The sequence below is a fragment of the Pseudochaenichthys georgianus genome, chromosome 9, assembly GCF_902827115.2.
Source record: "Pseudochaenichthys georgianus chromosome 9, fPseGeo1.2, whole genome shotgun sequence".
Taxonomy (NCBI): domain Eukaryota; kingdom Metazoa; phylum Chordata; class Actinopteri; order Perciformes; family Channichthyidae; genus Pseudochaenichthys; species Pseudochaenichthys georgianus.
In genome coordinates, this window is record NC_047511.1 from 43,374,782 (window position 1) to 43,401,102 (window position 26,321).

General features: G+C 41.5%; 1 protein-coding gene across 2 annotated transcripts in view; it reads left to right on the top strand.

Annotated features, from left to right (window-relative positions):
- The window catches only part of tango2 (transport and golgi organization 2 homolog (Drosophila)), a 34,974-nt gene that overhangs the window by 1,742 nt on the left and 6,911 nt on the right, over positions 1 to 26,321 (top strand). For both annotated transcript variants that reach the window (XM_034091392.2, XM_034091393.2), the window contains 3 exons: positions 12,016 to 12,104; positions 18,101 to 18,217; positions 19,777 to 19,894. In XM_034091392.2, the coding sequence (XP_033947283.1) occupies positions 12,016 to 12,104; positions 18,101 to 18,217; positions 19,777 to 19,894 (324 nt within the window). The remainder of the gene's footprint in view (positions 1 to 12,015; positions 12,105 to 18,100; positions 18,218 to 19,776; positions 19,895 to 26,321) is intronic.

Sequence of the window (26,321 nt, forward strand, 5' to 3'; positions counted from 1 at the left end):
GGTGCACTTTGAGCACACAATTACTAGAGACCTGACCTAGGGGGTGCAACTCTAAAACACCCATATGAAAAAGATTGGTTTACATTTTAATAATCAAATAAGTATGTGAACATAACCAATAACCTACCATAGCCAATAACAAATAAATTAAAAACAATGTTGGTACCTGGCTGGCGCCCCCTAGCAGCGGCGCACAGTTCCCCCTGAACTCTTTAGTCCCTCGAACTGTCCTAGTAGATCGCGTTCTTACCGGAAAAAGTCCCAGAGGGAGGATTAGGCAAATGAAGCCGCTGACGTCACTTCTTCTTTGGAGTTGGGGACTGGCTTCAGTAGAAGCTGCTGGGTCGCGTCTGCCGAGTAAATCGCCAGAAGCTCCAACCCCTCCTCATCACTCTACCGCTCCCATGTTTTCTTTTGTGTTGCCATAAGTCAGTCTCTCTCCGTTGGTGTGCTGGGCTAATGCTAATGCGAGGAAATAAAATGGCGGCCTCACAAAACTTTTCGGAGTTTTACGGGCCGTGGTTAGCAATTCGCCCAGCCAATCAGAAATTGTTAGCGTGGCTGACACACCCACGAACCATTTCCTCCCCAGGAAAGTACTTCCTCGCTAGCAGGGACTATCTGGGGGTGAAAAGGTTCCAGGTCCTTTTTGGTGTGAAACCAAATCTCCCCCCCCCCCCTATCGGCTATCGAAAGTACTCCGGGTTGAAAGCGCTAGTGAGGATACTTCTCCATAAGATCCCCAATATCATGCTGTATTTGTATGGACAAATATTATGCGTGATTTTGTTGATGAAACTAAACGAGCACTGCATTTCAATATTTCCCTCAGTTCGCATCATGTGACTTCAGTGAAGCGTTGGAACATGCAGCAAAACAATGTTAAGATACGTTTTTTCAAATAAGGTGAAAAGCCTTTTTCAGGTTTTCACACCTTGACAATTCTGCAATCTTTCCTCATTTCATCTTTCTCCAGGATTGTCTCGTGAGCCACTTTGAGCATTTAAAGGTGCAAACACACACAGACAGCAGCACAGTAACAGAGGAGTGAAGGGAAGAGACGTTTATTTTATGTTTTATTTAAAAAAAATGTCACACCTCATTTTGCTCAACAATGTTAATTTTAAACGTCACCTATTATACCTCTTCTTCATGTCTCTTCTACATCAACATGTGTCCCCTCTTCTTCACGTCTCTTCTACATCAACATGTGTCCCCTCTTCTTCATGTCTCTTCTACATCAACATGTGTCCCCTCTTCTTCACGTCTCTTCTACATCAACATGTGTCCCCTCTTCTCCATGTCTCGTCTACATCAACATGTGTCCCCTCTTCTCCATGTCTCTTCTACATCAACATGTGTCCCCTCTTCTTCATGTCTCTTCTACATCAACATGTGTCCCCTCTTCTTCATGTCTCTTCTACATCAACATGTGTCCCCTCTGTGTCAGGAACAAAGATTCTCTCTCTTTTTGTCCTGATCCATTTCTATAAAAACCTGTCTGAAAATGAGCTGATCAGATTTTGGCCACTTTATGATGTCATAACGTTTTCTTGGCTTGTGTAACCATTAGCCAATCAGCAACCAAGGTAACCCCCCCCCCCCCACCCCACCTTATCACCTGAATCTCCTCCTAGAGCACCATTGTGTTCTTTGTAACCAAATCTCTCTCAGAGGGGCGTGGGGAGGGGCTCCTTATTTTCATCTAAGTAACAGACAGAGAATCAGCACTTTGAAAACAGGGCTGAAACAGAGGGGATTATGGGTAATGCTGCCATGATCTGTTTGGTGTTTGGAGCCAAACACTTCAGAGACATGTTTTGTATATATCTGAGACGTATGATATATTGATGAAAAACAGTATAATAGGGGACCTTTAAAGCACTGAATGAATCTTTGCACAACCTCCATGTGCCCTACCTAGCAGCAAATGCTAACCAGTGCTCTATGTGAAGTCACTGTGAGTTAGGGCGCGCACTATAATCCCCCTGAGCTTGAGAGTGAACTTGGCCTGAGTGCATCTCTGTCCTCTCCCGGGGGGGGGGGGGGGGGGGGTGTTATGAGTCCTGACTCAAGCCTGAACCTGAGGAAAGGTGAAATACACTGTGTCCTAATGTGGTAACAATAGTGCTATATATAGACTACGATGTGCAGAAGTCATGTTCTACTGCTGCAGCCATGTGTAAATCACAAGCAATGTTCAGCATACCGAATTTAAGACACGTTCGAAGTTTAATCGGAAATAATTATCACACTCCCAATTCCCAAAATGACAGGAAAATACCTACGGGATGTAAATGAGTTCATGTTCAGCACAAATGACTCAATGATTACCCACATGCTGAGATTTCTGCATTTCAAACTGGCTCAGAATAGAAGCAGTTCTGCAATCAGTCCACCCGCATTGTGTTGTGGTTTTGACCTTTAATTATATCACTTCCTTTAATGCCACCAGCTTCACTAACAGTCCTTAGAGCTTGCTGTGTTCATAGCACCACAAATACGAAAGTGATTGACCTAACAACCGCAATAAATTCTTTGTCCCTTTGGCAGTATGCTGTGGGAATCTGCCTTGATGAGACGTGCTGTAAGCAAGTTGACATTTTCACCTTGGCTGGCTTTAAGAGGACATATTCTGCTTATGTTCAGGTTCATATCAGTATGTAGTGTCTCTACTTTAAAGAGTCCTCTCCTGCTGATGTTCAGGTGTATTTCAGTATGTAGTGTCTCTACTTTAAAGAGTCCTCTCCTGCTGATGTTCAGGTGTATTTCAGTATGTAGTGTCTCTACTTTAAAGAGTCCTCTCCTGCTGATGTTCAGGTGTATATCAGTATGTAGTGTCTCTACTTTAAAGAGTCCTCTCCTGCTGATGTTCAGGTGTATATCAGTATGTAGTGTCTCTACTTTAAAGAGTCCTCTCCTGCTGATGTTCAGGTGTATATCAGTATGTAGTGTCTCTACTTTAAAGAGTCCTCTCCTGCTGATGTTCAGGTGTATATCAGTATGTAGTGTCTCTACTTTAAAGAGTCCTCTCCTGCTGATGTTCAGGTGTATATCAGTATGCAGTGTCTCTACTTTAAAGAGTCCTCTCCTGCTGATGTTCAGGTGTATATCAGTATGCACTTTAAAGAGTCCTCTCTTGCTGATGTTCAGGTGTACATCAGTATGTAGTGTATCTACTTTAAAGATTCCTCTCCTGCTGATGTTCAGGTGTATATCAGTATGTAGTGTCTCTACTTTAAAGAGTCCTCTCCTGCTGATGTTCAGGTTCATATCAGTATGTAGTGTCTCTACTTTAAAGAGTCCTCTCCTGCTGATGTTCAGGTGTACATCAGTTTGTAGTGTCTCTACTTTAAAGAGTCCTCTCCTGCTGATGTTCAGGTGTATATCAGTATGTAGTGTCTCTACTTTAAAGAGTCCTCTCCTGCCGATGTTCAGGTGTATATCAGTATGTCGTGTCTCTACTTTAAAGAGTCCTCTCCTGCCGATGTGCAGGTGTATATCAGTATGTAGTGTCTCTACTTTAAAGAGTCCTCTCCTGCTGATGTTCAGGTGTATATCAGTATGTCGTGTCTCTACTTTAAAGAGTCCTCTCCTGCTGATGTTCAGGTCTATATCAGTATGCATTGTCTCTACTTTAAAGAGTCCTCTCCTGCTGATGTTCAGGTGTATATCAGTATGTAGTGTCTCTACTTTAAAGAGTCCTCTCCTGCTGATGTTCAGGTGTATATCAGTATGTAGTGTCTCTACTTTAAAGAGTCCTATCTTGCTGATGTTCAGGTGTATATCAGTATGTAGTGTCTCTACTTTAAAGAGTCCTCTCTTGCTGATGTTCAGGTGTACATCAGTATGTAGTGTATCTACTTTAAAGAGTCATCTCCTGCTGATGTTCAGGTGTATATCAGTATGTAGTGTCTCTACTTTAAAGAGTCCTCTCCTGCTGATGTTCAGGTGTATATCAGTATGTAGTGTCTCTACTTTAAAGAGTCCTCTCCTGCTGATGTTCAGGTGTATATCAGTATGCATTGTCTCTACTTTAAAGAGTCCTCTCCTGCTGATGTTCAGGTGTATTTCAGTATGTAGTGTCTCTACTTTAAAGAGTCCTCTCCTGCTGATGTTCAGGTGTATTTCAGTATGTAGTGTCTCTACTTTAAAGAGTCCTCTCCTGCTGATGTTCAGGTTCATATCAGTATGTAGTGTCTCTACTTTAAAGAGTCCTCTCCTGCTGATGTTCAGGTTCATATCAGTACTGTATTTAGTGTCTCTACTTTAAAGAGTCCTCTCCTGCTGATGTTCAGGTGTATATCAGTATGTACTTTAAAGAGTCCTCTCCTGCTGATGTTCAGGTGTATATCAGTATGTACTTTAAAGAGTCCTCTCTTGCTGATGTTCAGGTGTACATCAGTATGTAGTGTCTCTACTTTAAAGAGTCCTCTCCTGCTGATGTTCAGGTGTACATCAGTATGTAGTGTCTCTACTTTAAAGAGTCCTCTCCTGCTGATGTTCAGGTTCATATCAGTATGTAGTGTCTCTACTTTAAAGAGTCCTCTCCTCCTGATGTGCAGGTGTACATCAGTATGTAGTGTCTCTACTTTAAAGAGTCCTCTCCTGCTGATGTTCAGGTGTATATCAGTATGTCGTGTCTCTACTTTAAAGAGTCCTCTCCTGCTGATGTTCAGGTGTATATCAGTATGTAGTGTCTCTACTTTAAAGAGTCCTCTCTTGCTGATGTTCAGGTGTATATCAGTATGTAGTGTCTCTACTTTAAAGAGTCCTCTCCTGCTGATGTTCAGGTGTATATCAGTATGTCGTGTCTCTACTTTAAGGAGTCCTCTCCTGCTGATGTTCAGGTGTACATCAGTATGTCGTGTCTCTACTTTAAAGAGTCCTCTCCTGCTGATGTTCAGGTGTACATCAGTATGTAGTGTCTCTACTTTAAAGAGTCCTCTCCTGCTGATGTTCAGGTTCATATCAGTATGTAGTGTCTCTACTTTAAAGAGTCCTCTCCTGCTGATGTTCAGGTGTATATCAGTATGTAGTGTCTCTACTTTAAAGAGTCCTCTCCTGCTGATGTTCAGGTGTACATCAGTATATAGTCTCTCTACTTTAAAGAGTACTCTCCTGCTGATGTTCAGGTGTATCTCGTGTCTCTACTTTAAAGAGTCCTCTCCTGCTGATGTTCAGGTGTATATCAGTATGTACTTGAAAGAGTCCTCAGAGTGTAACAGATATCCAGCGTTCTCCCAAAGGGTGAATCCTAACGACCTTTTATATCGCGCCATATTATATGCTCTTACTAAAGTTGTAACTTAGTGAACATCTCACCCTCTACTGATGGTTTCTTTAGAGCTGCTAGGGTTTTAAAGTGGGAGGCAGCTTCCAGAGGCGCTCCACACTGTTTCAGGGGACACTCAGTGAATTGAAGGGAACAGATTGAAATAAGTTATCAAAAGAAGATTACATAAATAGCCTAAATGTGTGATTTCGCTAAATAGATAGTTAAGATACTGTACTTTACTATTTTTTCATATTTTTAAAAATGTAGTTAAATACACCTTTTTGAACATACAGTAACACAAATACTACAAATCCACATAACAAAGAATCAAAAAGGGTTGGCACTTACTATTATTTATTTAAAAAAATATTTGTTGGTACCTGCTGGCGCCCCTAGCAGCAGGATCCATCGTGTGGTTGTCAAATGATCATAAAAGCCAAGGATCAAACCACGTTTTGTTCAGCTGTCTATCTTTGCTTAGTTGTTGAATGTCTATGGAATCAAATAACATAATGATGATTCCATAGACATCCAAGTATTGATTGAAATATTAACAAAGGGGGTGAGGGGTAGGGATGCCAGTGATTATTCGATTATTCGAATATTCGTTACAGTCTCCATAATCGAATATTATTTTTAAAAATCGATTTTATTTATATATATTTGTATTATTATTTATGTCTTTTTTTTTTCTCTTCTGGCTTAGTTTCAACCAAAAATATAGACTAATGCTAATAATAGTAATAGTATTAATAATTGTAAATGGCCATTGGTCACATCACCAGTTTGTTTTACTGTAAACTTGGAGGAAGCCTGCGTGCAGAGCAGACTGCTGCTGCAGCACGCTACACACCGACCCCGCCCCCCCTCTCCCTCACACGTGCGACTAAAGATGAACAAAGCGGCAGGTAAAAAGAGTTCCTCCTCGTGGAACTACTTCGAACTTACAAGTGCAAAGGAAGTTAAATGCAAGCTCTGCGAAAAGACGTTGGTCTATCACAGCTCAACCTCAACAATGCGTTTTGAGTGCATCCATTTGAAGATGCGCAATGCTGATGTTGCCCATTGCAATAAATCAATTGCTATAATAATATTTATTGCAATGCTGCTTTTATTAATACAAGCTGTAGCCTGTATTTAATAATGGCAGCATTGCAATAAATACATTGTGCGCGCATAGAGCATCTCCAAATAAATGCTAGAAAATAACAAAAAATAAACCAACATCATGTTGGGGGTCGGTCGAATAATCGATTATTATTCGCCAGGGCTGCCGAATAATCGATTTTGATCATGGTCAGTTTCTGGCAACCCTAGTGAGGGGATGCCTTTTTAAGATTTTTCTAAGAAGATAGTCTCAGATTTGTCTTGTCCTTAGAGGGAAATGTCACCACAACAGGCTTTCTAGGGTCAATAGATATCTACAAAGTTAATTTAATTCCATGTATTTGTCTAAAAAGCTTGTATTGGAGCGAATAGTGGAATCTTTTGAAATGTAAGGGTGAAGAGCTCTCAGAAATGTTATAAAATGATTCAATATGTCATGGTGAATATCCTTGGATACATAAAGCCACAGCAAAGCTAAAGTGTCTGCTGCCAAGTCCACAAAGCTCTGTGTTGACTGCAGAGACAAAGACTCAGAGTTCACTCTTCAGAGCTCCGATGCCTCTCTCTTCTCAGCATGCCTCCTGCACAGTGCAGCTGTTACTGCCATGGAGCTGCTCGCAGCACGTGATTCCTCCCCTCAGGATCACACGCAGATGCTGGTGTAGCATCATTAGTGTGAGCTTTGTTTGTTGGAGCAGCGGTGGCTGTAGTGCCGCGGGAACATGCTATCATTAGTCTTTGATGCACAGACGTCGACCCCTATTAGGTCAGTTTTGGTTTATCGGTTTGATCCGAGCACCCACACGTGATTAATGCGCAGATCGTCGCCAAGTCTAAGTGGAACATGCAGCCTTTAAAGAGGTCAATGCACTTTATTGAGCTTTTTTTAATAGTCTGGCTTGTGTTGTTTGCTCAAAGTTTTTTTGTAAGTGTTTTAAATCAAAGTCAACTTTTGTGTGTACAGACAGAGAGATCGAAATACCATTTCCCAATCCCGAATACAAGAACAAATATATAAAAATATGTATATACCAATATATATATACACACAATCAAGACATATTTATACATATGCACACATTAAGACCTAAATAAAAGCACAACAATCAATATATACAAAATAACAGTCACTTCAAATCCATATCTAAATGACCTTTTAACTCTAATTCTATAAATGTACAACAATTTGTATTATTGACGAGGCTGCATATACAGTCTCTTTGGGATTTGAGATTTGATACTCTGTACAAACTGTGAAGTCCACTGAGACAAATGTAACATTTGTGATATTGGGCTATATAAATAAACATTGATTGATTTATCAAATCAAATCAAGTTTTATTTATATAGCACATTTATAAACGACTTTTGGTCGAGCCAAAGTGCTGTACATATAATAAAAATCGCCTACAGTAGAGACACTTTACAGCAAATACAACAGCACAGATTGTTCAGAATATCAGTATGAGAAAAACGACACCCTCTGTCCTTAGACCCTCTGTCCTTAGACCCTCACATCGTACAAGGAAAAACTTCCAGAGAAAAACCCACAGTTTAAAGGGAACATGGGAGAAACCTCAGGGAGAGCCACAGAGGAGGGATCCCTCTCCCAGGACGGACAGGCGTGCAATAGATGCCGTGTGTAAATGGAAGAGATAATACATTTTACAGCGTATAGACCGAATGTTAGGAAATGCATGTGTCTGTAATAAGAAGATGAATCCACGAGGATGTCAGCTACAATCCTGTGGAAGCCATCAGGGAAGCAGCATGACGAGACCCAAGGCAGGACCGCAGAGACAGGTTCAGCCACGACCCGAAGTCCACGACTTAATCCAGAACTCAGGATAGAGGATCCAGGACTACAGCAAGAGGATCAGCCTGGACTCCGGATCCCGGCGTAGATATAGATACAAAACAAGAAGAAAGATTTGGCTGGGTTAATCGGAACAAGAGAAGACACAGACACAGACAGAGAGGGAAAAGGTCATTGGATAAGAGCTATTCTTGATAACCCTCTAGAAAGATCTCATGAACTTCCCCACTCAATCTATCAAGACCCGAGCAGTTCTATTAGATATAGATAAGAAACAGAGATAGGGAGCACAGCAACCTATCTCTTCGTCAGATGCACTCGCCGCTTATCTAAGCGACTCTGTACCACGTTACCCTCTACAAGGCCCTAGACCAGCAGAGGGAAAATGGGGGGTGGGTAAGGGTTTTTAAGAATACACCGCAAGGTTCTAAAGGGAAAAAATTTGAAATATAAGGTACTATATTTTAAGTAATCCTATCTACTATTCCTATATTTGAATAATGTATAAACTATTTTAAAAATACTTTATGAAATCGTATGTTATGTTATCAACTCCACAGTGGCAAAGCCCCGGGGGTGGATGAGATCCGCCCGGAAATGCTGAAGGCTCTGGGTGTTGAGGGACTGTCATGGTTGACACGTCTCATCAACGTTGCGTGGAAGTCGGAAACGGTACCGAAGGAGTGGCAGACCGGGGTGGTGGTCCCCCTTTTCAAAAAGGGGGATCAGAGGGTGTGTGCCAATTACAGAGGCATCACACTACTCAGCCTCCCCGGGAAAGTTTACTCCAAGGTACTCGAAAGGAGGGTCAGGCCGATTGTCGAACCTCAGATTGAGGAGGAACAATGCGGATTCCGTCCTGGTCGTGGAACGACGGATCAGCTTTTTACTCTCGCAAGGATCCTGGAGGGGGCCTGGGAGTACGCTTATCCGGTCTACATGTGTTTTGTAGACTTGGAGAAGGCGTATGACCGGGTTCCCAGGGAGTTACTGTGGGAGGTGCTGCGGGAGTATGGGGTGAGGGGGGTCTCTACTCAGGGCCATCCAATCTCTGTACTCCCAAAGCGAGAGCTGTGTCCGGGTCCTCGGCAGTAAGTCGGACCCATTTCCGGTGAGGGTTGGCCTCCGCCAGGGCTGCGCTTTGTCACCAATCCTGTTTGTAATATACATGGATCGGATTTCGAGGCGTAGTCGTGGGGGGGGGGGTCTGCAGTTCGGTGGACTAAGGATTGCACCACTGCTTTTTGCAGATGATGTGGTTCTGATGGCTTCATCGGTCTGCGACCTTCAGCACTCACTGGATCGGTTCGCAACCGAGTGTGAAGCGGCTGGGATGAGGATCAGCACCTCCAAATCTGAGGCCATGGTTCTCAGCAGGAAACCGATGGACTGTCCATTCCAAGTAGGGAATGAGTCCTTACCCCAAGTGAAGGAGTTCAAGTATCTCGGGGTCTTGTTCTCGAGTGAGGGATCAATGGAGCGTGAGATGGGCCGGAGAATCGGAGCAGCGGGAGCGGTATTGCAGTCGCTTTACCGCACCGTTGTGACGAAAAGGGAGCTGAGCCGGAAGGCAAAGCTCTCTGTCTACCGGGCCATTTTCGTTCCTACCCTCACCTATGGTCATGAAGGATGGGTCATGACCGAAAGAACGAGATCGCGGATACAAGCGGCCGAGATGGGTTTCCTCCGCCGGGTGGCTGGTGTCTCCCTTAGAGATAAGGTGAGAAGTTCGGTCATCAGGGAGGGACTCGGAGTTGAGCCGCTCCTCCTTCGCGTCGAAAGAAGCCAGTTGAGGTGGTTCGGGCACCTAGTTAGGATGCCACCTGGGCGCCTCCCTAGGGAGGTGTTCCAGGCACGTCCAGCTGGGAAGAGACCAAGGGGTAGACCTAGGACCAGGTGGAGGGATTATATCTCTTCGCTGGCCTGGGAGCGCCTTGGGACCCCCCAGTCAGAGCTGGTTGATGTCGCCAGGGAAAAGAAAGTTTGGGGCTCTCTGCTGGAACTGCTACCCCCGCGACCCGACCACGGATAAGCGGGAGAAGATGGATGGATGGATGTTATGTTATAAATATTAAAATAAAGAAATAAATAATAAATGAATTTACATGTTAGCACGGCATAAAATACATGAATGTATGAGTTTTAAGAAAGTCTCATGCTGCAATAGTGAGCCATCATCTTCATCATGACAGTAACGTACTTATTACATCACACATTATATAAAACAGAAATTATGGATGCACACTTGATCAAAAGTTTACCAAAATCTCTGGATTCTGTATTCCTCAGACCTAAAATAAAAAACCTATTTGTTTAGTACATGCCATCTTAAAATTCTCACGGTGATCATTGATATATATTTCATTGATATTAAGAGTTAAAAAACGATCAATCCCTCCAATATCGTGAATGATAACGTAATTGCAATATCAGTACAGTACAAATAATATATAGGTTAAGATATCCAGCAGCAATTTATAAAGTCATTAAAATAATCTCCATCTCTAATAGCTGTGAAAACCGTCATTTTACTTTTGGTAAATGAAGTTTATGTTGATGCCAATAGGTGTACTTCTCCCACCATAGCCACTCCATGATGTTTCACTTCCTGTCTGCAGCATCGTCAGTAGCGACCTGCTGGTGAGGGTCTGCTGATGCGTTAGATACAGGTCACCGTGCAGTTGTTAATGTCCGTGGAGATAATGGCATCATTACTCACTGACTGATTAATAATGCAGGCCAGAGAGCAGCACGGCACTTAACTGACAGGCAGACAACAGAGTGACAGTCGAGGTGATTTATTTAAATCCGATCGCTCTCTCGTTCAGGATGTTTATTTGTAGCAGTAAATGTTGTTCTTGTTTAGGCAATAAAAACAGATGGAAAGGTTACTGACAGGTGCAGACAAGATAAGACGTTTTATTCTACGTCTGTCACGGATACATACATTTTTCTTAATAGTTTCAACCCGTCACAAGCAGATGTGCAGTATCTGTAAGTTTGAAAAAAGTGATCTTATTCCACACTATGTGACAGTGGCATCTACTCGATATTCTTCCATGGCTTGTTTGCTCTCAACTGAAGGACGAGTGAAATAATCAAACCCAAGACTATTTATTTGTAGTGGCAAAATAATGCAATTTTGCCAAATGCCCGAAATGTTATTACATTACATTACATGTCACTTGTTAGACGCTTTTCGAACACCAACGCACAACCCACTGCACCACACGCCTCCCTAGTAGTTATCTTTAGTGTCTCTCTCCACACTTTGAACGTTAAAGCATGGAGACACTAAATACAATTATGAACCTGGAAATTAGTATAATATGTCCTTTTTAAACGTTGTACAATGTGGATACTTCAGCTAATATCATAACATCAGTGTTGCTATAACAGTGTGATATTTACTGTATCGTGAATTTGGTCCGCATCCAGTTTTCTAAGTGTGTTTTTTAAAATGCACTGAACAGGAAATAAGTAATTCACCAAGCGGCTGTATAACGTTTATCCCTCTCTTACACGGCTGATTATCTGTACGTTTTAAATTGGCTTGTCCCTGAGCTTTCCCTCTCTTTTGATCCTGTCATCATCAAAGAACTCAAGTCACCTCGACCTTTTGTAACCGCCGCCTCCTGCTCAATCACTTTGTGATGTTACTGTATCAGATAACTCCTGGACGCATCTGAGGTCTTTGTGAAGCCAGGGGGGAGACTCAGATTGTTGGACTGACGACACTAAACTCCCCGAGTAAAGGGACATAAGAGGAAACGCGTAACCCCCATCTCTGAACTCCCTTTTTGAATCTCCTCAGGCTGATTTTGGCTGCAAACAGAGATGAGTTCTACGTCCGGCCGTCCAAAGCTGCAGACTTCTGGGCGAATAACAACGAGATCCTCAGCGGTGAGTTTGAGTCCAGCTCGGAAAGCATTTCACTTCCTCCCACATGCATTTCAAACTAGAATGGGACTTGGAGAGCATAGACCTCCTCCAAGGTGCATTCATTGCTTCTGGAAGGTCCTATTTCCTGACATGGGAAGTAAATGGTAAATGGACTGTACTTATATAGCGCTTTATCCAGTCTTTACGACCCCTCAAAGCGCTTTACATACTACATGTCATTCACCCATTCACACACACACACATTCATACAGAGCAGTGTACCTAACTCTAGGACTGAACATTCACACACCGTTGGCCATGCCATCGGGAGCAACTCAGGGTTAAGTATCTTGCCCAAGGATACGTCGACATATTGACTGCATGGGCTGGGATCGAACCCACAACCTTCTGGTTGAAAGACGACCACACTCCCTCCTAGCCACAGTCGCCCTGTCCTTCTTCTCCCTTTGGTGTGTTCCTAATGTGGAAACAACATGGATGACAACTTTCCCAGAATATACATTTTTTTGTGATTATGCGAACACCACATACATGCAGCACAAGGGGCTCATCTTGCCATGTTTTTTTTCATTGTTTATTTAGTAGAAGCACGAGATACAAATGAAACACCAAGAAGTATAATGACATGACAATACCAGCTTCCAAAAAATAAATAATATTAAATAAATAAGAAAAAACATCACAGTTAATAGAATCCCGTCAACATTTAAAATTATTATATATATTATTATTCTATATTATTTCACAATGTAGGCAACACTTCTTTTATTTTATTATTTTAGTCTAAATGTAATCTCTTCTTCTGTGGTCCAATACCTTCCACAACGTTTCCTGAAGATCAACGATTGGTATACATGCTGACAGAAAACAGAGAACCAAACTGAAAGCATAAGCTCCTTGGCAGGGATGGAATGGAAATGATAAGGAAATAAAATGATAAGTATGTAAACATGAAGCTAGACCAGTCGGTTGTGTTTTGAAAGCTTTGTTTCTATTCATTTCTATCCGTATTGTTGTAACGCTTTTTTGTAAGAGACAACCGGTAAAGAGTTATAAACAAAACGATACAAAAACACAAGAACAAAACCCTATGAAGATGATGTATTAATTGTGTTTAAAATGGCTTCGCAATTAAAGAAAATGTCATCAAAATTGCAATTTGGACCAGCTCAATATTCAAATCGCAGAAGTAGCAGAATATATCCTCCTGAGACCCAGAAAGAAAAAGGTTTCCCTATTTCTCTTGATCACACAAGTCTCATTTGTAGTACTGCATCCTTTTTTGAAATGCAGAGATACATCTGACACTTGAGGCACTTGATGTATGTGCTCCCCGTGCATCCGTCTGCCATGAACCCTACAGAAACCTACGTGTTAGTTTTGGCCCATAGTGGACTCCATTTGTGTTGTGTAAAATGGGGGAAATAAAAAGTTAGCAAATCCCCATGTCCTCCTCATAAAAACATTTAGTTTTATGTCAAATAAGTATTGCACTGCTCTGAAACTCACTACGCTAACTCCTAAGATGTTCCCTTACTATAATTAATCAAAAATATTGAACTCACAACACTGGTAATTACAAAATGACAACTTACCATTTCTCTTTCTATAAATAGTGCTTGTGTTGATGGACGCCATTTTGAAATACAATGACATTATCTTTTTCAAAGCCACACCCCCACAAATGTTTGAAAAGCCCAGGATGTCCTCTGTGGAGTGCAATTGGACTTAATGCCGTGGCATGTATAACCTCAAAGCAATGGACCAAACCCCAATGTGCTCCACAGAGGACACAAATGAATGGGTGGGTCTCTGGAGATAAATATGTGTCAATAGTATTCTGAATGAAGAATACTATTGACATCTCTGTGTTACTGCAGAGATGTCCCGGTCTGAAATTAACTTTAAAAATATCTTTGTTTTTAACATTATGTTCTTAAATAAATCACAAATGATAATGAGAACATTAATAAACAACGGCTCCAATATCGTGGATCGCAATATCACTCAAAATCATCAACATTTTGAAGTCTAGGGTGAAACTTCAAAACATATTTCTCTTACGACTCAAAGTGAAAACGCCTTATATTTTGTATTTTTTAGCTGCGTTTGATTCCCAATTCAATCCCAGACTAAAAGCCTTTTAAAAAATGTAGGGAAAATGTGTCCCCTCCACCTCTTCTCCTCCGCCCCCTCACAGGACCTCCCCACCCGCAGTAGATTATATTTAATTGACTGATGTCCAATACACCTTACAGCTGAGCAGAGGAAATCAATCATCCTTTTTTTTCTGCTGAAGGAGGAAACGCACAGATAGCCTCGTTGTTCATCGGTCTGCTTCCCCCCCCGGTAATAGAGGGGTCAGGACTCCAGTAGTGGGCCCTTAATTGATGGCTGCTTTTATGCGATGTGACAGGAATAAATGGCCCCGCCTTATCTGGGGGGGGGGGGAGGCTGAAGGAGACATAGCATGACGAAAAGGGAAGTAAGCTATAGCTCCCAGTGGGATCAGGAAAGCTCTCCTTCCTCCCCCTGAGGAGTGGGAGCACTGGTCTCTCTTGGTCACTGTCAGGGTAAATGGACCTGTCCTTATCGATCACAGGAAGTGAAGGAGACGTGCAGTACGCCTTTTCCATGTCGTGCAAAGAAGAAGAACGTGGAAAAAAACATAGATTTATCTATGTATTGAGTTCACTTCTTTTCTTTCAAAATCTACACAAAGACACATTGAAGTATAAACTCCTGTGTGTTATATGCAGAGATGGCAAAAGTACACATCCTTTACTCAAGTAGAAGTACAGATACTCGTGTTTAAAAATACTCTAGTGAAAGTAGAAGTACTGACTAAACTTCTTTACTCAAGTCAAAGTAAAGAGGCTTTGAAATGTACTTCAGTAAAAAGTACCCATAACTACCAGCTGTTTTAAAGAGTACCTGACCTCCCTTTATATTAATAGAACAATGTCATTGTTAGCTAATGAATGTTTCCATGCTGAACAACGGCAACATGACAACGTTTCCATTGGTCCCTCTTCTTTAGAGAAGACCAGGAAATGATGGATACACGGATCGTGTTCAAATCAATAGGCACGCAATGACTCTAAAGAATAATGATCACGCACCAAACACACATTCAGACTAAAGGAACCAGCTGTTTGGAAAATGAGAGAAGTAGAAAGTCATCAGAAAAATAAGTAGTGTAGTAAAGTACTGATGCAAGAAAAATGTACTTATGTTCAGTAATGAAATATTTGTACTCCACTACCTCTATCTCTAATTACGCCTTTTCCATGTCGTGCAAAGAAGAAGAACGAGGAAAGACTGAGATTTATCGATGTATTGAGTTTCACTTATTTTCTTTTAAAATCTACAGAAGACATGTACTCCTCTGTGTGTTTTTGTTACAGGTCAATGACATGCTTCCTAATGCAGGCTAGTTCAAGTCCAGTCCAGTCCTTTTGCATTCAAATGAAGGACATTTTGATGCAAGGCTTGCAGACACAAATGTTTCACAGAGAAGAGATAACCTATGACACTAAGGCTTTGTTCATTATGTCTTTTTAAAAGTATATCATTTAATTACAATTTTCTAGGAAGTGACCTCCAAAGAATTGTGTAACTTTGGTTCCAATGTTTGTAGAAATTAATTAAGATAAATTAACAAAAAACTCCAGTCATATCACCCTGAAAATGTATTTTGTGTAAGAGTTTATAACAACACAAATCTAGCTAGAAAAGATCTGAAATATATATATTCACAAGGTCTTTTAATCCTCACATCCAAACACCCAGAGCCTCCTTGTATAAGGCGTTCAAAGGACTTCAATGACGTTGAAGAAAAAGCCATACACCGTGACAATGAATTAAACAGACCAAATTAGATAAATAAAAAGTTATTATTGTTCCTAAATTGCTATCAATCAATTAAGCAATAGCTCACGACAGGCCGTGGTATATGCTCATTATATCACAGCTAAGGGGCGTGGTTCGGCCCGACGCGAAGCGGAGGGTCGACAACCCCCTTAGCTGTGATATAATGAGCATATATCACGGCCTGAAGTGAGCTATTGCTTTTATAAAACGGTTACCAAGTGTAGCAATATGAAAAAAAATACACACTCTAATTTAAATAGTTTTTATTAGTAAATAATGATGTTCAAAATAAAATAGTCCCTCCGTTGCCTTCTGCGCGAAACATAGTGCGAGGTGGTTGCTATGCAACAGCACTAACAGCTAGCGAACATATTAGACAGAGAGCGTTGATCCATTATTTGGCTATTTATTTACATTCATTTGTATGTTGCCGTTTATTGTGCAGCCACTGAAAACCTGTCCAGCATCAGTAGCATGGCTTACGTGGTTACTTGTTGAGGTTGTTCGAGGCTGTTGCTCGGCGTGGCGAGAATATTGCTCCACTTTCTCCGGTCCCCGAGATTCGGCTTCCAGTAGCTCTAGTCGAGAGAGAGCTTTCGCACCTGTGGCCACTAACGGTCATCATTTCTCTGCTTTGTTTCAAGACAAGACCCGCATCAGAAAGCTTTTGAATGGTGGTACTTCTCCAGTTGGTCTACCTGCTCTTCACGTAGCTCTGCATGTCGTCGTTTAGGTGCTTTATGGAGTAAATCCCACACTGAGAGTCATTATCCAATAGTTATTTATAACTCTTATGTAAGGGATAATGTGCTGCGACGCGGTCATTATGGGGAAAAGAACACCGACAGGCTGATCAGGAGCCCGACGCGAAGCGGAGGGATCTAGATCGGCATGAAGGTGTTCTTTTCCCCATAATGACCAAGTCGCTGCACATTATCCCGCTTATTACATGGCCACATTCTCAACAAAGTAACGTTATGACTCCCAATATTAATTGAAATGCTTTTATGGATTTAGAAAATGATTTTATTGATTTAAAAAATAGTTGTATGTATTGATTTAAATTGACATGCATCCGCGAAGAAAAATAGTCCGATGTTACTGTTTGAACTAACGTAGCAACGGCAGGAACTGCTTCGATAGCGTTTTTGAGGAGCTTTCTGATTACAGATTTGAAAACATCGCTGCTTGCTTTAAAAGTAGCACAATTCATGATGTCAAACCTTGGAAAGTATCTCGATATCCCTGCCCTGATGCCAAAGTAACTGCACACTGTATGTTTTGCCATTTGATGTATATGTCTGGACCGCTGCGTAAAAAGGAGGGTTTCTGCCCGTTACTTCTCCGCTGTTTTCTTGTCCCTCTTGTCTTTTTCTTTTCTTCACTGGGGACTCATCAGCCACTAACTATTACTCCAAATTACTGTGCTCTCCAAATATATTAAAATGAATGTTAAAATCCTCCATGTTGCTATCACACGACAGCGGAAAACTAAAGACAATCAGACAGTTTGCTTGCTTTTCAAACTGTTACATTTGAAAAACAGTGAGAGCGTCTCTTGTCAGTTTGAAAAGCCAACGGTAGGACCTGCTTGCGTTTTTGAGGAGCTTTGAAAAAGATTTGAAAACATCGCTCCTTGCTTTAAAAGTAGCACAATTCATGATGTCAAACATTGGAAAGTATCTAGATATCCCTGCCCTAATGACAAAGTAACTGGCAAGTGAATATGTGTCGCCGTTTGATGTCTATGTCTGGACCGCTGCGTAAAAAGGAGGGTTTCTGCCCCGTTACTTCTCCGCTGTTTTTCTTGTCCCAGTTCCAAAAGCAAACTGCATGCAGTTTGCTTTTCGGCCCAACTGTATACAGTTCAATCGACCGGACTTCTTTCTGAAGATGTGAGCGTCCTTAACAACGGTCAATAAGTCCTTGACAGCGGTCTGTCTGTTCGGTATTAACAACGTGTCACGTGTTCTGAATTGACCAATCAGAATCGAGTATTCAACTAAGCCATGTAATAAACGTGTTTATTAGATGGCTACAAAAAGCATTATCATGTATTTTACCTCCAGGTGAAGTCTCATGAAGCTGCGTTTGATAAAAAATGTTTCTCTTGAGTTCCCCAGGCCTGGACTTGGAGGGTGGGAGGGAAGGAGGATCATGGCTGGGGATCAGCAAGCGAGGCAAAATGGCTGCCATCACAAACTACATGGAGGGACAAAACCCTGACGCTCAGGGCAGAGGTGAGCACGACATTAAAGGTCACCTATTATGCAGAATCCTCTTCTCCATGTCTCTTCTACATCAACATGTGTCCCCTCTTCTTCATGTCTCTTCTACATCAACATGTGTCCCCTCTTCTTCATGTCTCTTCTACATCAACACGTGTCCCCTCTTCTCCATGTCTCTTCTACATCAACATGTGTCCCCTCTTCTTCATGTCTCTTCTACATCAACATGTGTCCCCTCTTCTCCATGTCTCTTCTACATCAACATGTGTCGCCTCTTCTTCATGTCTCTTCTACATCAACATGTGTCCCCTCTTCTTCATGTCTCTTCTACATCAACATGTGTCCCCTCTTCTCCATGTCTCTTCTACATCAACATGTGTCCCCTCTTCTCCATGTCTCTTCTACATCACCATGTGTCCCCTCTTCTTCATGTCTCTTCTACATCAACATGTGTCCCCTCTTCTCCATGTCTCTTCTCCATCCCCATGTGTCCCCTCTTCTTCATGTCTCTTCTTCATCAACATGTGTCCCCTCTTCTCCATGTCTCTTCTACATCCCCATGTGTCCCCTCTTCTTCATGTCTCTTCTTCATCAACATGTGTCCCCTCTTCTTCATGTCTCTTCTACATCCCCATGTGTCCCCTCTTCTTCATGTCTCTTCTTCATCAACATGTGTCCCCTCTTCTTCATGTCTCTTCTACATCCCCATGTGTCCCCTCTTCTTCATGTCTCTTCTACATCAACATGTGTCCCCTCTTCTTCATGTCTCTTCTACATAAACATGTGTCCCCTCTTCTTCATGTCTCTTCTACATCCCCATGTGTCCCCTCTTCTTCATGTCTCTTCTACATCCCCATGTGTCCCCTCTTCTTCATGTCTCTTCTACATAAACATGTGTCCCCTCTTCTTCATGTCTCTTCTACATCAACATGTGTCCCCTCTGTGGAAAGAGACTCTGAAAGTTTCAGGAACAAAGATTCTCTCTCTTTTTGATCCATTTCTATAAAAACCTGTCTGAAAATGAGCTGATCAAATGTTGGCCACTTTATGATGTCATAAAGATTTTCTTGTCTTGTGTAACCATTAGCCAATCAGCAACCAAGGTAACCCCCCCCCCCCCCCCCACCTTATCACCTGAATCTCCTCTAGAGCACCATTGTGTTCTTTGTAACCAAATGTCCCTCAGAGGGGCGTGGGGAGGGGCTCCTTATTTTCATCTAAAGTAACAGACAGAGAATCAGCACTTTGGACACAGGGCTGAAACAGAGGGGATTATGGGTAATGCTGCAATGATCTGTTTGGTGTTTCAGCCAATCAGAGACATGTTCTGTATATATCTGATGAAAAACAGTATATTAGGGGACCTTTAAAAGAAGTCTAAAATACGTTCACTGATAAAATGCACCCATAGTCTGCACAGACTGCACAGTCTATTGCAATTGACTGTTGTGCTACAAGCTTAACATATCCATCTTTTGTATTATTTATATTTCCGTTTCTTATGAACAACCAGGCTGTGTTTACTGAGCGCTTAATATAAAAGCTATTTCTTTACTTGTGTCTGTTTGCAGGATTTCTAGTGTCTAACTACCTGATGGACAGGGATGTGGACAGCTACTCTTACCTAAAGAAGGTGTCTGCAGAAGGCCACCTGTACAACGGCTTCAACCTCCTCACTGCGGAGTTCAGGTGAGTCAAAGATCAGGTTCGGGTTGTTTTATTTGCACTCGTAGGTAGATTTGGTTTGCAATTAAAAGGGGTCCATTATGACACCCGATTTAAAACGACACAGACAACAGGCCCATCTTTGAAAAGAGGACCCCAAGCTTCATCACATGTATAAACCACTAGTACAAAGATGAAACAATCAAGTAAATAAATAAATAAATAGGCGTTGCTTCCAAAGCAGCTGTGCAACGCCGCTGCATCTTGGTAATGTATGCGATGGCTGCTGGAACAAAGCTGTTTTTATACGGCTTTGATGTAGATGTAAAGAGAGGAAGAGAACTCTGAGTCTATGGCCCATCGGAAGATAAAACTGATTTAAAAGTGTGTTAAATTTACAGATTTGTTGGACATATATTTGGTAAAATGTCCAATATGGCCACCTGAGGCTGTTCATGGATATATAATAAGAACTGGATACAGCGTGGGAGGCGGGGTCGTTCTTTCCTATGAGAGCTGCTCATTGACGCATGAGAACAAAATGGCCCAACTTTTGAGAGAGCGAAACGTCACAGATTACCCAGCATGCCTAGCTGTCAGAGCAGAAGAACCTGTATGTGCGCTCACAGAGCATACGTCCCTTAAGCCCCGCCTCCTGCCATTAAGCCCCCCCCCCCCCCCCCCCCCCGGGCTCCCACTCTCGGCTTACTAGAATGAATGGAGACTCTAGATTCGGCTTTTAGTGCATTTTACAACTTTAAGGACCGAATGATTCTAATAAGCGCTATAAAGTAGTTCATACTGGGTAGTTTATTTAGTTTTAAAATTATCCGCTGATTTACAGACGTCTCTAGAGTCTTTCCCCGTGTTAGTCAATGGGAGAAAGTCTTTCTGGCCCAGTGACATCACGGACTGATACGGAAGTTGAAGTACCGCCGTTTGGACAACGAATATTTCCATCAGAGTCCGGCGCACTTCCTGGAGGCTTGAGGCTGTTGGATGAGGATCTTTTTTATTATTGCACTGTGTGCGTTTTAGAAACTTGTTGAAAACAGGCTATAAATCCGTGAGTTCTGGCCTTCCTCTGGAAAGTGTCTTCATCTCTAAAGTGCCAAGCTGGCAGAACGGGGGGAAAGAAAGTCTGAGCTGCTGAGCTGTCAGAGAGCCAGCTTTAAATCTCAGAAGGAACACCTGTTCATATTTCAGGTTTCAGACAAAGCAGAAAAATAACAATGGCTTTTTTACATTTTTCATCTTCGTTATGCGGCACCAGCCGGAATCTGGTGATCTGATAAAGGGAGAAAAATGGAAGTGGGATCAGTGCAAACCGAGATAGTTGTCATGGTAGAGGCCCCTGTGCACATTGGCATTGAAACGGCTCTCAGTCTCTGCCAGAGAGAGGTTAGAGGTTCAGCTACAACACACACACACACACACACACACACACACACACACACACACACACACACACACACACACACACACACACACACCACTACTGTACCAAACCATATCCCTGGCAGGGGAGGAAAGAGTAATCCTCAGTGGGGTTTGGTGTCGTGATCCATGTATCCTGCAAACAAGGAAGATCTTCTCTAGAGACGTGTTTTCTTATTCTGGTATAGAAAAATACTTCTGTTTTCGGCTGTATTATTAAATATCATGTCAGCTACTCATTGTTTCTTACGTGCAATATGACAAATTAAATGCAGTTTATCAAAACAGCTGGTCCTTAGTTTCAGGAAAAAGTGACATTCTCGTTATCAGACGCTTACTGTGCAGCAGTCCTTCACGGGTCTGATGTTCAAGCTAACATTAGGCTACAAACCAACTAAATCAGTCGCACGGTTTCAACGGACCAACACTGAGCTAAAGAGAGCAAATGTTCGGTGTGATGATGTTAGTCGTCTAATTTAGACACTTTGTAAGACATGTAAAAGCATCAGACATTATCCAGAGGGTAATCACAACATATTGTATGTCACAGGGCAGAAATGTGAAAGTCTTGACATTTCTGTAATAAGCCCAGAACTGTTTTAGGCACTTCTGACCAAAAACACATTCAAACAAAATGTGACTTTGAGACGAGGAAACCCTAAAAGTGCAAAAATAGTAACTTGTAGGACTCATTCCGTCAGCACTGTTTTTTGGTTATTTTTAAATGCCAGAAAACACACAACCATCCACTTGTTTTGAATGTCATGTTGTACAACAAAGAAATCCAATGCTCAACAGACCTGCTGTACTTAGTTACGTTCACTAGGCATTAAATGGACAATCGCTGTTTGGGTTCGCAGCTTAGTGGACAGACGAAGCAGTGAAATGCAATTATTTTCTTGCTATGCCAAAGAAACTTGCAAGTACCCTCTTTCTTGGTCCCAGGTATTTATTATCAGCACAACATCTCAGCTATTTGCAGGAAAACCATTATTATTTCAGCCTTTGAAAACAGGACTAAACAGCAGGAAGATGGCTCGGCTGTTGTTCCTTTGATCGGCTGAAACCAACAAGATATGCAAATGTCCTTATTAAGACCAGGAGCTGCGTCTCCTCTCTAAATGAAAGAATACCGTCCGTCCCCCACGCTCATGAGACACCAAGCCTGTCGTGGATATTTTAAACTCGTCAATACTGTAAAGATGTACAATGAGTAATCGATAATAATCTGGTGAAAGCAAGCAGCGTTGTCTCGTTGGTTATTTATTTGAAGCTTCAAAAGGCACAGGTCTCGCAGAGTATAGGATAGTCTGCAGGAGTGTGCGCAATAGTGACAGAATAGCAAAGCTTATATACAAGATAGGGCGGGCAGACACAGTTTTGTGTAGCATGGCGCTTTCACACGGATGTCTCATATCGCTATTAGACACCTGTGTCCTTGAGCTGTAGAAAGGATAACGGTTATTAGAATACGGAAGTTCAAAATTAGTGTGAAGAGAAGTAGTTTCAACATGCCGAATCAGCTCTGTGGCCTTGAAGCGCTTGAGAATAATAACCCTCATTAGAGTATGCAGGGAAAACGGCACATATCAAGAAATGGTACAGTAGTGTTAGACAATGCTTTTAGAAGCATTTGGTGTTAGCATATAAGGTAACATAAGAAATTGCCACTACAAGCCATGTGTTTACGTCCTGATAATGCCATTTGGCTTCCTTTTTGACTGGGCTGTCTTCTGGGGCTGAACTCACTGAACAGAGCGGTGAGCATTTCCCTCTTCAAATACCCACCGGCCGTTCACTGCAGATAGGGGTGACACAAAGCAAGCATCTTTTTAATAAACACCATCATTACCAGCCTATTTGTTTTCCACTGCCCTGCAGCTCAGAGGAAAGAAGGCATCTAGTTTCTTTCTCAAATCAATACGACACATCTGGTGGATAGAGGGCCACTACATTACAATTAGATTCCTCCTTCATCTGTAACCAGCAGCAAGATTTATTATGCGGCTGCAACGAGGCCAAGACTTTTTAAACATTAGCTGTGTGGTTACCTTCAGTAAACGTGTGTTGTGAGGTTAGAAGTACTCCGATTGTTAACTGAAGAAAAGTAAGTCAACTATAGTCGAATAATATGTTTTATGCTTCATTAATTGACTTAGACTGTCCATATATATCTACTTTTATTCATGGTACGAACATCTTTTAAAAAATGTAATCATATATAAATAAAAGACAAAGAAACCTTTCCTTTTGTACGCCTTAAATCAACAATCACATGTTAACAAATACGAGAAATCCTGAATTTATAAGTTACTTTAATGAAAGCACAAAAGTATTATCGCTTAAGGTTAAGTATCAAAGGCACTTGGTATGGCTCCTTTCACAGCGTAATATTATTATAGGATATATAATATTCCGTTTTTATCATTAACAGATACATTTCATGTTTTTCAATGTAGAACACATTTTAGATACTCCAAATACCGCAATTCTATCATATATCAAATTATCCTGTGATTGTATAATTCAGAAGTCATTAATATAATGTTTAAATTAATGAAAGGTGCCATATTTGCCTCTGAAATGTAGAAATAATCAAGAAAAGTTCAAATGATTTCCAATTAATGAACAGCACAGGCTTTCAATGTTTCTGGTCATGATTCATGTAATACTGCTTTGTAATTGTAATGATTAGTGATTGAATGGTGAATAATCTATACCCATGTTGGGTTGATTTGTACATGCGAGTGATTGCCAGAACTTTTGGCTACTCAGCTGTCCCTACATGGAATTAGTAGCATAAATATATGTGACTCCAATATTCCGCGCTTGATGCTCTCAAGGCTCCAACATTACATCTGACTCTTCTATCCATTTTGCTTTTGATCCCATTTCAAGTCGCTCTCCCTTTAAAGCCAAAGCCCAGAGAGGATCCATTTTAATGAATATCTCTTCTGATGTTCCGAAATACACTCTCAGTCATGCAGAGTGTGGCTGCTGCTTTATTAAAAGACGTTCAACACTACGACCTCGAGCCCTGTGTTGTAATTCTTGGCACAAATGTGTGTTAAAACCCTCCTGTTGTCTTCGGGTCAAATCTGACCGATTTACTGCTTTCATCAATCATAACTTTTTAGTTTTACATTCGATTGCATTAAGGCTTCATGATATCCTTCACAGTAGACATTTGAACATATACAATTGCTGATCACCACTTTCATTGGATTTAACTTTGACAAAAATGACCGTCATAAAGAAAAATAATTAGTAACCATCCGGATCAGATAAAACACACACACACACACACACACACACACACACACACACACACACACACACACACACACACTCTATTATGTGCCCAATCCCCCCATGTGAATCACACCTGGCACACACACACACACCTGGCACACACACACACACACACACACACAGAACAATTTGACACATTTCCCGCTCGTATGTGCCCATCCCCCCACATGGATCACACCTGGCAGACGCAATACATGTTCAGTGTCTGTTCTTTGTATATTTACTGCAGTTGTTCATGTACACCAGTAGTCTGATTATACAATATGTACAGTTTGAAAGGGTGTTAAATGAAATGTGGTGATGATTAATGGTTGTTGTGTTAATGTAATAGCAGTTAAAACAGGACCGCGAACACCAAAGTAAGGGGGGAACACAAAGACAATGGGTTAAGCAGAACAAGACCAACAGTGGAGAATTAGGCACATAACTTACACTCTATTTTAAAGAGGAACAACTAGAATATATTTTCTAAGTGCTAATATGACCACCTATTAGGAAATCACATTATCTTCTTTAGTAATGGATACAATTAGGAGTACATGCTCATACCTATCAGCTGCGATGTAGCCTGAATTGTTCATAAAGTGATTCCAGATGTGCGAAAACTTCCAGAAAATCCAAATAATGTTGATTTTGGCTTTTCGATTGTCAGCATAGTGTTATGTTTTACCTCAGCAGGAGATCAGAATCCCACTATATTCTTTCTGCTATTTTCTTTCCATGAAAGTCTGTCTGATCGCATGTAGACATGTTTTGATAGGATCACTTTATTAGGTCAGGTGTGATAAGATTTCTACCAAAGATATTTAAGAACATTATGGTATTCTGTTTATCACGTCAGCGGTCACCTTGAGGTCGCATACGGTAGCAGATGTTGAAACAAAGTGGATACTTCAGTAGAATCAAGTGTATATGTTTTACCCATGCATGTCAACATATCAAGACTAACGATGACGATTGTTCAGAATATCAGTATGAGAAAAACGACACCCTCTGTCCTTAGACCCTCTGTCCTTAGACCCTCACATCGTACAAGGAAAAACTTCCAGAGAAAAACCCACAGTTTAAAGGGAACATGGGAGAAACCTCAGGGAGAGCGACAGAGGAGGGATCCCTCTCCCAGGACGGACAGACGTACAATAGATGCCGTGTGTAAATCGAAGAGATAATACATTTTACAGCATATAGACCGGATGTTAGGAAATGCATGTGTCTGTAATAAGAAGATGAATCCACGAGGATGTCAGCTCCTGCACGATGCTAACATGCTGACGTTTACCAGATGTCATCTTGTTTATCCTCTTAGTTAGCATGCTTAGGTTTTGTAATTTGAACTAGCACAAAGCACAGCTGAGGCTGACAGCAATATGATGAGTTTTGAAGGTATATTTTGAAAGTTGCAAACCAAAGTAATGAAAAAGGGACATTTTTATATACATTGCATTTAGCTGATGCTTTTATCCAAAGTGAATTACAATAAGTGCATTCGACCAAGAAGATACAAACTTGAAGAAAACAGAATCATATAAGTACTTCAGGTTTCATTGAGCTAAAACATTTCAAGTGCTACTCAACTGGCTTTAGATAAGCCAGTCCTTTATTAGTATACAAGTGCTTTGTTAGTAATTGTATCTTCTATTGCTCGAAGTGGAGTCGAAAGAGATGAGTTTTCAGTCTGCGCCGGAAGGTGTAAGCTTTCTGC